The 16,782-nt window shown below is 42.7% G+C and overlaps 2 protein-coding genes across 5 annotated transcripts in view; both read left to right on the top strand.

Annotated features, from left to right (window-relative positions):
- The window catches only part of hydin (HYDIN axonemal central pair apparatus protein), an 86,470-nt gene extending 83,624 nt beyond the window's left edge, over nt 1–2,846 (top strand). For all 3 annotated transcript variants that reach the window (XM_023955964.2, XM_078948935.1, XM_078948936.1), the window contains exons 91-95: nt 677–827; nt 905–1,135; nt 1,215–1,439; nt 1,956–2,237; nt 2,505–2,846. In XM_023955964.2, coding sequence (XP_023811732.1) covers nt 677–827; nt 905–1,135; nt 1,215–1,439; nt 1,956–2,237; nt 2,505–2,705 — 1,090 coding nt within the window. In that variant the 3' untranslated portion in view covers nt 2,706–2,846. The remainder of the gene's footprint in view (nt 1–676; nt 828–904; nt 1,136–1,214; nt 1,440–1,955; nt 2,238–2,504) is intronic.
- A 529-nt stretch (nt 2,847–3,375) lies between these two features.
- Nucleotides 3,376–16,782, top strand: part of necab2 (N-terminal EF-hand calcium binding protein 2) — a 142,892-nt gene continuing 129,485 nt past the window's right edge. For both annotated transcript variants that reach the window (XM_023955968.2, XM_023955967.2), the window contains exons 1-2: nt 3,376–3,803; nt 6,891–6,915. In XM_023955968.2, coding sequence (XP_023811736.1) covers nt 3,477–3,803; nt 6,891–6,915 — 352 coding nt within the window. In that variant the 5' untranslated portion in view covers nt 3,376–3,476. The remainder of the gene's footprint in view (nt 3,804–6,890; nt 6,916–16,782) is intronic.

Here is a 16,782-nt window from a genome sequence, read left to right as displayed (position 1 = left end):
CATATATTTGACTAAGTATTCACATGAGTCTGATGTAATACTGGGTGCTGTCCGTGGTCCTGAAATGAAGAAAAAAGCCCAATTACTGTAAAAGATTTGAACATAGACTAGATTTACTGGAGTAAAACATAAAAAGGTTAATATAAAACAAACAAATGCATAAAATTGTATAAACACATTTAGTGACAAGTCTGTTTTCAAACTGAATTTAATGTGAAAGGCCCTTAAGTATAATAATAAAATAAAATAAACTGGAGTTAAGAAACATTAATGTAGTTCAACTAATAAATAAAACTTAATAACATATGTGTGAAGTAGAAGTCAAACTGTGTGTTTTAATTAGATTCAAACAGATTATATATATTATGAACAACACAGGTGGTTGCCATCATTCCTGCAGCATATAAAGAAGAAAAAGCAGTCCATGTGAAGTTAAGACCACAAACAGAAAACCAGCAGCTCCTCATATTTACAAGATCATGTAAAAAGCGGTTAATTGGATCTGCCTGCAGTGGTCTTTGAAAAAGGCGACTGCAGCTCTGAGCTTGAATCTGCTACAGAATCAAATTGAACTACAATCTCTACAAAGGAATATACAGTCCAGTGCCAAGGGTGTTGGGGGAAGTTAATTATTTGTATTCAAAATCATAGATTCAACATTTGTGTTTGTTTTCAGGTTCCATGTGCTTTTAGAGATGGTAAAACCAGAAAAATACGATGCTACAGTGTCCCTGAAGGGTCCCAGCTACATTGATGTTCCTGCTCTGTCAAAGAGGAACTACAGAATGATTTTCTGTGCACACAGAGAGGGACAATACAACACCAAGGTCTGATCACACGTGTTTCTGTAGGTGTTTCTATAGAAATATATGGACTTTGCTTACACTGTAATTGCTCTCTCCAGGTGACGTTTCGTAACAAGGTGACAGGTGAATTCTTGTTCTACCTCGTCACCTTCAAACTCACGCCTCCAGGAGTCCTGTCCACAATGGAGCTGCAGACAGCTGTTCGTCAGACAGTCTCAACCTCTGTTACCGTAGAAAACCCACTGAGCGCACCCATCTGCCTCACCTCAGAGTGTAAATGCCCTGACATCTTTGCCCCCTCCCAGCTCACTGTGCAAGGAAAATCCAAGGTATAATCCAGAGCATCATCTCATGAAAAACAAACGGAACAAAGACGACCTCTCACTGTCTCTGTGTCTGTCCTATCAGGGTGTTTTGAGCTTTGATTTCCAGCCGCTGACAGCAGGCGAGTCCACAGCACGACTGTCTCTGATCAGTTCTGAGCTGGGTGCCTTCCACTACGACCTGCTCCTCAAAGCTCTGCCGCCTCCCCCAGAGAAACCTGTGCACTTCAGCACTTGGCTGGGCAGCAGCCACACCGCCACCATTAAATTCATCAACTACTCCCGCAGTAAAACTGAATACTCAAGCAAGGTGAGAGTGTGGTAAAGATATGCTGGCTATCGAAACTGGAGTGGGTGATCCATTTGAGGTCAGGTAGGCCTGACCGGCTGAGGGGTGTGGCCGGTCAACCTTCGACAGAGGTCACCAATCAACTCTTATCAAATATTCTTCTGCAGCAACTTCAACAAATGCCCCAACCACTGAAGATATTATGACTACTTAGTCTATCAGTCAGCACATTTAATTTAACCTGAAACAACCTGAAGCAAGATTAATCTAAACCCATTAGAAACTTGTTTTCAGTCTTCGTCCTGAAAAATGCCTCTGCCTTTTTTTAACTCTTGTTTTTCTTTTTATTTAAGACTCTAAAAAAATCACTTAACATTTTGCTGTTTCTTTTTAAACTCTATAAGTAATTTCTAATAAGATTATGTTTAGTTGATTTTGTGAGTTTGTGTTTTCCCAAACTGTTGATCTCAGCAGCTTTTACATACTAAATACTTTCACAGCAGAGATCATAACTTTTATTTTCTGTTTGCCTTTTAGATCGATAGTCCGGATTTCATCGTGACCAAAACTGTTGTTGCTGCTCCGGGCCTCCAGGTGGGGTCAGAGGTCAGCGTGGAGGTTTGCTTTGAGCCTCATCAGCTTGGCGAAGTGAAAACGGACCTCAGTCTGTCCTCTGGGATTCATGGAGAGTACATCTTTCCCTTACATGGGGTCTGCCTCCCCCCTAAAGCTCAGGGTCCACTCAGCATTAAGGCAGGTCACAGCATCACAATCCCCTTCAAGAACGTGTTCCTGCAAAGCATTACATTCACTGCTCAGGTAAAGAACAGGCAGACCTTGTAAAAGGAAGTCTTCATATTAAGAACTATGACCTGTTTACTTTCAATAGAAGATTTTTTTAAATTATTCATAAGGGCTGCAGCAGCACCCAGCTCATTTATATTTAGCACAGTGACTTACAAAGTGCTCCAACCCCACTTTACATCTAACTTTTCTATTGTTATGCTGCTTGAGTTGCTGGATTCCCAAATGAATATGCCTGTAAATGTAGTAACCTGAAACTGACTGGATGTTCTGCTGCTTTAGGTGGACAACCCCTGCTTTACTGTCAAAGGACCAGACAACATCAAACCAAAAAAGATTCACAACATCCAGGTTTCCTTTGAAGCTCCTGATGGAGAGCCTGGAAGGGAGGCCTGGTTCGGAAAGCTGACCGTTTCCAGCGAGCGCTGCGAGGGACACAGCAAGCCTTGCTCATGGGTCTTTTACCTGAAAGGATCCCAGTGATCATAAATAACCACAACAGGAAGCAGCTGATCCGTTTTTATTATTTAGTAACTGTTATATATGAATTTAATTAGAATGACGAAGCTGCAATACTTTAAAGCATAAACATTTTCTAAATGACTTAATAAATTCTACAAAGTCCTTCCTGTCGATGCACTCTCATTTCCACAAGGGGGCAGTAATGTCAAGTAATCTGATCAGAGTTCTGCTGCTTGTCTGATGGAGGAAAGACACATCATCCTCCACAGCTGTTTTGTCATTCTGTCAACTTTCCTGCAGGACCTCATTTGTCCTGATCTTCTTTTTGTTCCGTTAACTCTGGAAAAGGGCAGACCTGGTGGAGTCAGTCATTACTAAAGGTTAAATCTGTCACATCACTCATGCAGGACACCCTCTAATGAGAGGAGCTGCGTGAGGAAAAACTCTCTGATGCTCCTTCAGGGATGCAGAAATCCTCCCCCTGGAATACAGCCAAAGGACAGAAACTGTTTGCGGGATGAAACACCCACAAAATATTTTTTGAAAAGGAAAAAAAAAGTTCTGACGTGCATTTGAAATCAGCCACATAACGCATGATCTGCAAAAAAAACGCGCATGGAAAGTGAGAAGTTGAAGCTTCCACAAGGTTTTCTGTCTCCTGAGTGGGTTTGCAGGGAATGTGGGGTGGGTGTGTTTTGGGGTGGGTGTGTGATGTAAGGAGGGAAGTGGGGTGGGTGGGGAGCTCCTCTCTCTCCCCCATAGAGCGCAGCATGAGCGCTCCGCAGCAAAAGGATGTGCGAGCAGGCAGCGCGTTACTGTAGGGACGGAGTCCACAAACTGCTCAACAAAGAACAAGCCAAACTCCGCGCGCAGGAGAGCCGCGAGCAGCCCAAGCCTTCAGCCGGTCAGGACAGCGAGTCCGCGACGGCAGCGCAGTCCGGAAACAGCGGCGCCCAGCCCGGTGGAATCGACGGGCTCGTCCGCTGGATCGTCACCAAAATGAGCGACAACAAGAACATCTCCAGCCGGGAGTACGCCTCCAGCAAAGAGGAGGTGGCCGTGGCCCAGGAGCAGTTCTTTGCCCCGGAGCCACGGAGAGGCATCTCGGTCATTCTGGATGTAAGTATCAGGCTGCATGGGGGGGTTGGATGCGCAGGATCCAGGGAGCGGTGCGCGCCGTGCGCACTTACGCACAGACAAGAGCGAGGAGTGGAGACTTGGCAGGAGGTCTGCTGGTTATTTGACACTTTGGTGGGTGTCCGGGATGAGGCTGGCGCCTGAACTCTCCACTCTGTCTGCATCCTCCACCAAACCGCCTGAGCTGTATTCAGTTTATAAACTTCGAAACAGATTCCTTAAAACAACAACAAAAATCTATTCATCAGTCAGTTAGATGGTTCACTGATCCACTTTTGGCGCAATCTTTAATATAGGTCAGCTCATCAATACCCGCAGATCGTTTGTCTCCCCCTGAGATCTTCTAGTCCGGCCTTAATAGAAGACAAAACAAAAGAGAAACTAGATCAGCTTCTGCAGATGACCTGAATAAAGTTATGACCAGAGGGCCAATTCAAATTTCATGTCACATTATTCTAGATTTTCAAAAAGTTATTTCTTGAGAGAATCCCTACCAGCAAACTAAAATTGTGTGTTTGGATACATGAAAAGATTCCTGATTTCTCTCCTGTTTTTGTTGTTCATTATTTCTGTCGTTTTGTATTTATGCCTCTCAGTGACAGTCCGCTTTGATCTCTAAGCCTGCAACTCTTCCTTCTCTGCAGGATCTGACTTCAGCTTTGAATCATTTTAGCATTTTCTCTCCTTCTTTTGCACATCACCCCGAACTCTAGAATGTTAATGATTTTGCCATGTTCCACTCTTGCTGACCCCGTCATCATTATCATGGTGGAGAAGTGAACATTTGATTTGCACGCTCACACCTGCATCCAGCTGTCTTTTTTTCTCCTACGGTCTGCTCTTTTCTTCTTCCCCTCCTTTCCTCATTTGTCCTTTCCTCCTGTTTTCAGAGAAATCCGTTTTAATAAGGTTTCAGGCATCGTCCGGCTTTTTCCTGTTTATTCTTAATTTTAAAGAAATAGTTAAGCCCTCACAGTTTTGCTGGTCCTCTGTGCTGTGAGCCACCGCCTCCTTAACGCGACACTCTTTTCCAAGCTCCTCTGTTGCTGGCTCTTGTTTGTGGGGCTGAGTTGGCCCCATGGGTGCATTAGAGGAGCCGAACAATGCAGAGCTGCTTGTCATCTGAAGCACAGCTCAGTTTGGCACCAAGGTTTTGATCTGTTCTACAATGATGCCTCCAAGACTGCACATCTTATTTAGAGCTTTAGCTGCCATAATGCAAAAACCTCTTAATGAGTTTCACTGCAACAGAGGAAGGAAATAATTAAACATAAAACAGCTTTTATGCAAGTTTTTTCTGCAAAATCCAGAAAAAGGAAACATTTTGATGAGAGATTCCATCAACACCAGTACTGTTATTGACAGAAGTGACTAGAAAACGATCATATTCTCTCATTCATATTTAAATAAAACCAATAAATTATTAGCAGCTTGTCTGTTTTGTACCCTTTTAGACATTAGAGGATCACAAAAATCATCAACGAATGAAGGAAGTCTCCATTTAAGAAGCATTGAAGCTTTTTGCTGCAGTTCTGTCAATATTTGGGCTCATTTTTGCTTCTTTAGAACACACAGCTGTGATGCAGCAATACCTTGTCTCTTTGGTTACAGAATTCAGAAACAACACAGGGGTCCTTCTTACTGTATTGTTGTGTTTTTGCAGCTGATCCTGAATAGAAAAGTAAATAGGAAAAAAAAGATGACGCAGACAGACGAGCAGACAAGTTCTTACATTAAAAGTAAAAAATGCTGCAATCTGGATCTCGTCTTTATGAGCTGTCTTCTGTCCGACCTCCAGTTCCACATCCTTGTGTTTCTCTCCTTATCAGAAGTTCCAGTTCTGAGCCTTTCACTTCCAAACAGGTCAAAGCTTTTACTGCAGCTATAAATTAGCTCAATGTGGAGCATGCAGTGAGTCCTCATCAGTCTGGTGGACATCATCGGCTCTGTGCTGCACCTTATCCCTCAGCCTCAGTGTGAACTGACAAACAGAAAAGTCTGGGCACTGAATGTTGGCTGACCAGCCGCTAATTACAATCCAGATTCCCTATTTCTACACAGAATTAGTCACTCCTCGAAAAAAAAAAAAAATCACAACATTGCATGTGTTTTACCATCTGTCAGCTCTCTTCTCACTGTGGCAATGAGGGGTAAATCGACTTTCAGCATCATAATCTGAGGGTGTTAAAGTTGGATTTAAACAGAAATAGGTCCAAAGTGTTTGAGTTTTAATCCATACCTTTATTGGATTAAAACATTCCTTGGACAGACTAAATGTCTAAAAGCTTTCACCTACTTAAATCTGTAAATCTGTTGTATTTTCCATTACCCAGAAAGCACGTCAAAGTCCTTCTGGGAAATGGAAATATACTTTGGTTTTCCTTGAAGCTGTTCAGATAACACTCACACTATGGTTGCACCTGGAAAAGTGCCTGTTTGAAAAAGATGTTAACCTTTTTTTTTCATACGTATGCAAAGGAGAATCTATTTAAAAAGTGATTGTTTGATGCGCGAGTATCATTTTATGGATCATCCTTTCAGGGGAATTTTCTGTAGTTCTGTATTTATGTCCTCAGTTGTGTTGCTCTTCATCCCAGCTGTTCCCTTCCCTCCGAAAATTGTGTTTCCTTTTCAGCCCTTGACCCCCAGAGTCTCGGCTTTCCCCGATTCTCAATTTCTGACATTTCCCTATTGTTTTCTCTTCAACAAAATGTCCTGTACGTCCAGCTCCCCCTCTCTCCTGCTAACTCTGTCCCCCAGAAGGAGGGGGGGTAGCACTGCAGTGGCTTGATTCAGGCTCATTATGCATGGCGAATGTGAGCATTCAGGTCTGGGTTGGGAAAAACCCTCATATACGCTCAACAGTTGAATCTAATCCAGTCACGAGTCAGATATATGTCAGAAAATTGAGATCAAAAGCAGGAATAAAAATAAAAATAAAAACAATAAATGATCAAACCTGTAAAACATCTGAAACCAACGGACTCCAGCATCCCCATGACCCTAACTGAGCTACCTCAGGCATAGAAAACCCACACTGACATCACTGTGTTTGCTTTGTGTTCACAGATATTCAGAAGAGCCGACAAAGATGGTGAGTGGAGATCTTCATCTTCTGACATCCATAGTAAATGTGAGGCGACGTTAGTGCTTAAATGTCGGGTTTCTGCGGCATTAACATCTGCAGAAGTTTAAAGTGCTCATGGATTTAGCTTCACTTTTAAGTGAAATGTTATATTAGTTAATCACAGAAAATCATCACTGTATTTATTTGCACACAATATGAGGATATATATATATATATATATATGTATATATATATATATATATATTATTTTTTTTTCCCTAAAACATATTTTATTAAAAAAAATGATGTATTTGTTAATTATTCTGGTAAATTCTTGGTGTAAGCAGATAAAAGGAAGATCAAGTAAACATTTTTAAGCTTTTTATTTAATACATTTATGAAAAAATCTATATTGATTTAGGATTTTTATTTCTTCTTTATGACTTTAATTGTGATTTACATTTAAGATTACAGTTTCAGATTTGTTTGTTTTATGTCATGGGTAAACAAACTTGAACTGTTTTCTGGTGAAGTTTGGTACTGAATACACACTTCAATTTTAATAAAAGTCCTGAAGGAATTCTTGTAAATGATGTTCTTTTTAATATTTTATTTTTCCTCAGTAAATAATCTGCCTATGTGGAACATGCAAGAATGAATTAAAACATAATTTTTACAACAACCAAACAAAATGATGTCATAACTCAACTTATAGGAAGCTAAAACATATTATTATTCTGTTTAATTTGAATATGAAATTGGATTTTAACTGGAAAATAAAGAAGAACAGAGGCAGACTTGATATTAATATTTGATTCATTAAACACACAAAAGTTACCAAAAGACTTTGACTTAAACGCTTAAGGAAGTGAGAGGAGTAAAATGTGACTTTCAGAAGAACAGAACAACAGAAACCACTGGCTTTAATGCCTGAGAGGATTACGTCATTATTATTTACTAAAATGTGGAGTGATCGTGGAGGATAGAGAAACAACTGAACAAGAAAATGCAAATACCCAACAGTAAGACTAAAGCAACTTGAACAAACTGTTGGATACGTAAGGGTTAATGGCCGACGAAGTATGCATTATCACTTTTTAACGTAGTACGCCGTGGAAGCCTGAATCATCCGGTTGCTTTTGCGAAGTGCGTTAAAAAGTGATAACGTACACTTCGAACACATACCATTAACCCGCTTATACCATGGTCACTTACAAAAGAAATAAATAGTAACCAGTTTTTAGTCCTTAATTCTTGTTTTTTTCCAATATGGATCGCTTTTCTCACAAAAAGCGAACTATTTGATACGTGGTGCGGCGCGGCGCCGCACTACGTAACAACTAGTCCGTGTCGCGCCGCACCACCGCTGCAGTCAAGACTCCGCGATATATATGTGCTGATCTTTCCGATGGGTTGATAAAGCATCAGTTCAGAGAGAAAGTTCACCTCTTACTGCTTTTTTTTTTGTCTAGATGATGAAGCAAAATGTTGTTTTAAAGAAGCCGGCGCAGTGATATGAAACATTTAAGCTAGGTGACCGGAACTTCTTTTTTCACCTTGCGGTTATTCTGTGGTATATCACTTTTTAATGCACACCCAGCAGCCAATCAGAATCGAGTATTTACCTGGACCATGGTATAATGTTGGTTGAAGCAGGATAAAGGAAGCAGAGAGAAAAGAAAGGCAGGAGTATAGAGCTTTGAATGTTGAGCTTTTGACAGAAAAAAGTGAAGAGAAAAAAGTTGGATCTCCTCTGTGTTCAAGGGGCCAGATGGGAAAGATTAAGGGTCACAGATTGACAGCAGGTTCAAGCTGTTTTATCATGGTGTGGATGGAAAGAAGAATGGAGAGACCCTGAATGAGGAGTTTGATCAACTTGTTCTGGAAGTGACAGGTGATGGGTCTGGAGCTGGAAGTTGAATTTGTCAGTGGTCCTGCCCCCCCCCCATCTGGGGGAGATGGATGAGGTGATTCAGGTTATCCCTAGAAGGTAGAGTAGTGATTGGGGCAGATTTTAATGGACATGTGGGTGGGAAACAAAGGTGACGAGGAATGGGTTAGTGTGGTGATTGGTGCAGGTCTTTGCTAAAGAAATAAAAATGGCTGTGGTGAAGATGGTTTTCCAGAAAAGAGAAGACCATTGGCTGGCATGTATGAGTAGAGGGAGGAGCACAAAAGGTCATCATATCTTGTACGGATATCATCTGCAAGAGATCAGTGACTGCAAAGTGGTGGCTGCAGAGAATGTAACCAGAGAAGATTGAATGGTGGTGAGAGAAGCCATGCTGTTGGTTTATAGATGCTGAGAAAGAGACGGGAGGCAAAACTGAAGGTAGCAGAGATGAATATGGTGGTCTTTGCGATTGACTAGGATGGATCATGAATCCATGGAAGAACAGATCTTGTTAGATGTTTTGAAGTGCGAGTAAGCAGATTGAGATGGTTTAGGTGCTTTTAGAGGATCCTGTTGGTAAAAGGATTTTGAGGTTGGAGCTACCAGGAAAGAGGAGTAGAGGAAGACCAAAGGGGAGGTTTACGGTTGTAGTGAGGGAGGATATGAGGGTGGATGATGTGAGCGAGAAAGATGCAGAAGAGATTAGATGGAGGAGTCGCTCTAGGGAATAGTCAAAAGACAAAGAAGAAGCCAACATGTTGAAGTTTCGGCTCAAGCATGTAAGACTAGGGCAGTTCATGCTGCTTCCCCATCAATAACCTTCCAAACTGTTTACGAATATAAAAAGACTCTTGTTTTAAGAAAAAATGTCTTATTTCCTGGCTTGCAAGTAAAATAAATGTTAGTTTTATAATTGAAAAATAATCTTAGTTAAAGTAAATATGTCTCAGGGATTTTATTTTTTTCTTGGGAAGGATCTTTCTTACCACATTGACAGATTTATTGCTTATTTAAAGATTTATTTATAAAAATTGTAATTTTTGACTTATTTCTTGGATTCCTGTTTTTGCAGTGTAAAGTGGAATTCTAAATACCCCCCACCCTCCTGAGATAAACCAGAGGAGCCCAGACATCCCTAAAGAACTGGATTTAAGTGGAAAGAATGAGCTTAGAAGGGAGCATAGAAGGGAAATCCATATTCTAGGTGGCAAATGAGTTCAGATGAGATTTGGCATAGAAGGCCAAGAAGAGCTGGCTGCAGACATCAACATCCAGAGTTGGAAGTCGTTGAAATGAACAGGAAGTTCCCTAACATTGCTCAAAACTTTCATTTTCATTTTTAACTAGTGACGCAAAGAGTTATTTTTTTTCCCCATTTTAAGACTTGACAAAAGTTTTTCCTACAATTCTCAGCAGTTTGGGGTTTGGGTTAGAATTGGGCATTGGGTAAATTGTGTAATATACACTCCCGGTCGAGGATGTCAGGCGCCATCTTGTGCAGCCAGGTCCTTATCGAGCAGGTTGATTGACAGGAAATATCAGCAGGCTAACACATGCGTAACTTCAAAATGGATATATAGAAAAATATAGAAAAAGAGCCAAATTAAACTAGATTCACAAAAACCATCTGTAATGAGATTACAAGAAGCCACTACAAGATGATGCATCTTCAACGATAAATATGAATGGATACAGAAGATGATTCTGGTGCTCCGGTGCAGTGAAACACAGACAAATGAAATCCTGAAAGAACCGATAAAGGTGCAGGTGAAGACAATCTCATCCTCAGTCATACTTTTGGATGCTTACCAAGAGCAGAACTTCATGTTTGTGTTAAATATATGAATGAGTCTCCGTTCTGGAAAAGTGAACGCTTGTTGTTAGGAGGGAAAGCGGTGAAGCTCGGTGTTGTATTTTTAGCGTGTTGGGACATTCAAGTGTTTTCAGAGGATTCTGTGCAGCTTTGCCAATGAGAAGTTTGTTTATAGACTCTGGCATCTGCTGTTTTCTCTTCAACTCTGTCTCTTCAGTCCAACTTGATGCAGCTCGCAGAATAATTTTAACTAATGAGAAAAAGCATGAAAAGCTCCAAATTAGCCAGATGGTCACTTGCTCTTCCAGCGATTCTTTGTTAGCATGGAACGGGTTTTATTTCCATCCAAGCCAATGGGACCTTTGGTTTTTCTCCAGTGCAGCTCGACTCCCAATGTTCATCCCTGCAAATAAGATCGAGACCGTTTGCTTGATGTTCATCTCAGAGCTGAATCCCACCGCTGATGCTCAGCAAACGTGCAGCCCGTCACTCAGATGATGATCTTTGGCGGGTTTGGTCATGAGCCTTTATCACTAAATGCTTGTAAGACTAATCACAGACTTTTCTGATGCAGAACGCCACTCAGACGCGTTTACAGCTGCCACTCGCTTCAGCAGCTCCTCACAAAAAAGAGCCGTTGGGTTGAAACTTCATGAAACGTGTCTCTTGGAGAGCTCCAACAGCTCCGTTCCAGGTGCTCTTTAAAGACGCACATACGCTTCTGCGGCAAACGGAACAAAGACGGTTATAATGGAGGAACATCCTTTAATGTATAGATGGCAGCCTGCAGAAAGAACCAGCAAGCACAAGCTGAGGAAGAGCTATTTTTACCCTCCTCCTCTTCGCTCCTGGGAGAAGACTAGAACTGTTTAATGAGGGGGGGGGGGGGGGGGTAAGTGGTAGAATGGTGGATTGTTAAAAGAAAAGAGTACAGAGGAAGGAGGGAGATGACAGAAGGATCCAGGGGAGAGGAAGCGAGGTGAAGTGAGAGCATCGTACGTTTGACATGGGGGCAGTAATTGGAGTTTGCTCGGCTGAAGTTTGTCATTTCCATTCTGGACTTCAGGGCTGTTGAACCAGCAGCTCAGGAAGGGGGAATGTGCCTTGTGGGTCCATGTCTATTTAAACAAAATTATGATGAAAAAAAGGCATTTATTTGGAATTTTCCAGCTCAACATGTAAAGAAAAAAAAATCACGTATCAACTTTTAAGATTCAGTAAAAATGGCGTTTCCTGACTATACCATGAAGTAAACTATCTGTGTGACACAGTTGCAGTTTATGATGGGGCGTCAATGTTCAATGACATTCATATATATTTATTTTGCCTTTATTTATACAGGAAAGTTCAATTAATTAAAAGGATAAACGTTTTAAAATTTTATATTCATCATCTAAGGTATCACAAGCTCAACAGTTGCTTCTTGAGTCAACAGAATAGAACCAGCAGACAAAAATTATATAAGATTACAGTAGATAAATAATATTTTAGAGCCTAACGCTTCAGAAATCAACCCTGGAGCTGTTAGGAGCTGACGAGCTACGTGTTACATGAAAAGGTTAAAGATTCATGAACAGGTGAGGTAAAGGAAGAGCAGAACTGCTTTATGGTTCTGCCTAAAACCTTTGTTGATTCACTTCCTGTACTGGATGCAGAACTACTAAGATTCCCTCTGATACAAAAATTATTTAAAAAAATGAACCTTTTTTTCCTTAAGGGTATAATTATCATTGATAGTTGCCCAATGAAAATGACCAGAACTGATACGGATAAACATTTCTCAATTATAAACCTGTTTATTTAAAGGAGCTGCAACAAACTTCAAAGACTTGAAAGACCCACTCCGATAAAAATAACTGGCATTTTTCTGACAATGGAGGACATATGTTAGGAAAATTAAGCTCAAATTTGCATTTCTGAGTATTTCTTTATTCAAATCATTGTGAATCAGGAGCAGACGGAAAAAGAGCTTATTTGTGATGTTGAAGGGGGGCCACTCCCTGCTCAGAGCTGTCAGCACTGGGAAGGGGAAGGGGAGCGGTCCTACCTACAACTTAAAGGCGAATTTCTAATAAACTACTGCCGCTCCACAGAAATTATGTCCTATAAACTGAGACAGATTTTTTAATTTAGCCAACAAATGGCATAATCATCATTACAAGACCACTGAGAACGCTTTTACAATGGTTCAAAAGGATCAGAGTGGATCTTTAAAATGTTAGTTTTGTTGAACTTTGCAGAAAGAAATTGTCTCTCACTGAGCTATGAAGCTGGTCTAAGTGATGATAAACGTTAAGTAAATGTGTCACATCCGTGGGATTCACTGCTGTGAGGAAAATTCTTGATTGTTGTAGGGGGAAACTCCCTGTTGATTTTAAAGCCACATGGTTTCTGTCCAACAACTTATTGAGAATGTAAATGTGAAGTTTGGGCACTAAAGAGGATTGGAACATCTGCGAGCTGAGGGTAATATCTGCTCAATGTGTTTTACCCCTGAGCAATGAGCCAACTTCTCCACTTGCTGCTCTTCACTCCTGAGAGTCCAGCAGCTGCAGTGAGTGAATGCAGGCACTCAGAGTGGAAACACCTGTGGAGGTGATGCAGGAGGGAGGCTTCCTGCTGTTGAAGAGAACACAAAGGTTTGGAGCGGCTGGGAGGTGCAGTTGCTCTGATTTCATTGATGGTTTTGTTTGGCTCTGGATCTGCTGCTTCTCCTGGAATGTCACCTGTTCATCTGTTCAATCATGAAAGAAAGCTAAATCAGTAGTTTCTGTCTTCTTTGTTTAAAGGGATGTTTTATTAGTCCACCCATATAGTTTTACAAACTGATTTATGTGTTAGTTAGTAATATAAGTGCTGTCAATTTTGATGCTTTGCCTAAAAATGACTGATTAGCAATAACAGTATCTAATTCTTTTTTGTACAGTATTTTGATAAGTTTTAAATTAAGATTTTTAATGTAAATTTAAATACTTCAGGTACATAACAGTTAAAAATAGGAGTAGCTCTAGTTCAATGTTTTAACTTTGATGTTGTCACATTACAAAAATGTCAGTTTATTCATCAAGAAAGCAAAGTGTTTGTCTTTAGTGTTCTAAGCGTAGGGACATCACACACAGAGGTGTCCTAGATCTAATTACCTGCAGACTTTAATCACAGTTTCTCACACTGACAAATCCCAGAGTGCTGATGATGAGTAAATGAGATTCTCTGTGTCAAAAAAGAAGTTCTTACACATGTATATAGTTTTTTTGTTGGATTTTTTTTTGTTTTATAGATAAGAGATTGTGTAGCAAATTTCTTTTTTTTTGCATTTCTTCATGTGGTTTGAGTATTTGTCCCAAAAACATGTTAACTTTGGCATATAATGTGATATATTTGCTGCTTTAAAATGTCATTATTATTATAATATTTTTAACACACATTTCTGAGATCTAACTCATCAAAGCTCAACCTGAAACTGGAATCCATTCCTCTGCTCACTGTTCTAAACCTAATTTTAGTAAATTAAAAAGCTCACACCCCATTATTAGTACGGGTCGGGGGGGCTAGCGGGTCGGGGTCTCCGCTGAGGCAATCAGTGGTTGCCTCGGCCGGTTGGCCTCCTCGGTCCCGTCGAGGCCTGACCAGAGCTCTTCTAGGGCCGGCGTCTGGGGGTGGGGGCCTGGGCTTGCTCCGGGGGGGGACGACACTTTCTGGCTCCTCTCTCTCTGTGTGGGGTGGGTGGTGCCGGGCCTGGGGTGTCGGCGCCTCCGGGGGTGGGCCCCTGGGCTGGGTGGCCCTGGCCCCTTTGCTGGGGGTGGGCTGGGGGACGGCTGTTTGACCACCGGGGGACAGTCTACCAGCTGTCCCCAACTTACCCCCTTCCTCATATAACCTCATATTAGGGTGAGGGGGTGGGGGGTCTAGCCTGCGATGCGCCTTGGGGGGGGGCTACTTGGGAGTGGCCCCCCTCCTATGGTTGCCGTATGGAGTGGGCCCCCCCTCTTTCGGTTTTATTTGCACCTTAGACATGTAGGGTCCTTGGTAGGGGGGGTGCTTGGACATCACTGCAAGCAAGCAGCAGATGTCCTCCTGGCACCCTACCCGCCAATTTTAACCGCACCTTAGACATTTAGGGCCCCTTGGTGTGGAGGGTGAGGGGACATCACTGTGAGTAATCAGGAGCTGTCCCCTTAGTGCCCTACTCGCCAATTTTAACTGCACCCCCCTTAGTACACACACCCCTCCCCCTTCAATATATACATTCAAACATAAACACACACACATGCACACAAACACCCTCTCAAACACACATACACGCACACACATTTTACAAGGAAGGTGGGACCTGGGTCCATCTGTCCCCTACCCCTTCCCTGGTGGGGGGTGCGGGCCCCTTGGCGATGGCGGCCGTGTCCCTTGGGTGCCGGCTCCCTGGGCCCGGCGGTGCTCTCTCCGCACGGTGGGGGGGTTCATATTACACCTGAGCCGGGGGTGTTCGTGTCCCTGGGGGGTGGGTCCTGGTCCTTGCCCCTGGGCGCTGGGCCCCGCCAAACTTCCAACATGGCCGAGCCTGGTCGGGCCATATTTATAACATCCCTTGTGGGCCGCCCTTTTTTCCCCGGGGTTCCCCCCTCCTGGGCGGGGGCGGCGGGCCCCTGCCTTGCTCCTACCTGGACCAACCGTGGGCCGGGTGGGTGGCTGCCTGGAGTGCGGAGCGGGTCTCCCTTGGGGGGTCCTGGCTCGTACCTGGGGTCGGGGCGGGGGGATGCCCGGAACTCCTGGGTGGTGGTGGGGTGCTCGTCTGGGGCTGTGGGCGTCCCTCTCTGGTGGGGCCCTGTGTTGGGCTCTTCCGGCGCGGCGGGGGGCTGCTTTCCTGGCTGGGCTGGGGCGGCGCTCTCTTTCCCTCTGCGCCTCCCTGCTCTCTGGCTCTGGGGGCCTCGCGGCGGTCCTGCTGGCCCTGGCCTGGGTGGCGGTCTTGGTCGCCCGGGGGGCGGTTGTTCCCTGCCTGTTCCCGTGTGGCGTTGGGGGAATTCCGGCTGCCGCTGCTGCTGCGGCGGGGGTATGGGTGTGGGGGTGGCTGGGCGCTCCTCCTCCTTCTTTTCACATTCCACCATCCATTTTAGAAGAACATAAACACTCACCTGAGCACAGGTGTTAGCTCACCTTTGCACTAATAGTTTGCATGATTGAATGAATGAAAGATTTCACACTAGTTGGTTTAAAGGCATAGGTATGCGTTCGTGAACACTATCTGTTTTGTGTGCATGTTGACATGTGGACATTTATGCGGCTAGCAGGTGTGTTGATAATATTTGAGTGTGTGTGAACAGGCCCCGCCCTTTTTGTACTACATTTGAACCGTACCGTAACGATAAACAACCAGTAAACCTGTCTGCTCTATGCTGCTTCATGGTCTTACCCCCCTTCCCCTCCTATTATCACCCTCCTACCCCCCCCTCTCTCTAACATCCCTCTCTCTTCTTCCCCTCTTTCCTTTTCCGTCCGGTCCAACACCAAAGATTTTCAAACACGATTGAAATTAATAAAGTTTGGCCACAAAAAAAAAAAAAAAAAAAAAAAAAAAAAAGCTCACACATATCTTTTGTATTATTTTACATTACAGTTGTATACAGTAGTATAAATATTTATCATCTATATCCAGGTTTTGGACTAAAAAGTGTTTCGGCTTGTATCAAAGATCTTGCAATTTGTCAAAGCCACAGCAGAGTTTTTACTGTAACTTTTCAGTAATTTTTCAGTGATTTGTTTTTATTCTATTGAACCATTCTCTAACGATGCTGCTGACATGTTGTTCTAAATAAATGTAGTTTGTTGTCTGTTTAGAGGATTGCTGCTGTGATGTTTCACTTAGGGACATGATGTTATCCTCAGTCTGTGCCAAATCTCATTACCGCAGCCCAACTCCCAGTGTGCCAGAGACGCACTTGCAAGTTTCAGGTTTGGCTAATATTTTTTACAAGTTTGCATCTGTTTTGTCTTTTTTTTTTTCTTCACATCTGTTTTGTCTTCAGTTTGACACAATGTTCACTGTGACATCATGTGATGGGCGGAGTCATTCATTTATTTTGATAAAATCTGATGTGTGCTGAATCTGGAGAGTTTGTGACAGTTATTTCAAACTTACCATCTCAGTGGTTTCACTGGTAACCATTGACTTTGTTTTTTTTAATATCTTTTAATC

Source organism: Oryzias latipes, chromosome 6, assembly GCF_053564925.1.
Source record: "Oryzias latipes strain Hd-rR chromosome 6, Olatipes_Hd-rR_3.1".
NCBI classification, from domain to species: Eukaryota; Metazoa; Chordata; class Actinopteri; order Beloniformes; family Adrianichthyidae; genus Oryzias; species Oryzias latipes.
Note: the sequence above shows the minus strand (reverse complement) of the source record. Positions and strands in the feature narration are given on the sequence as shown.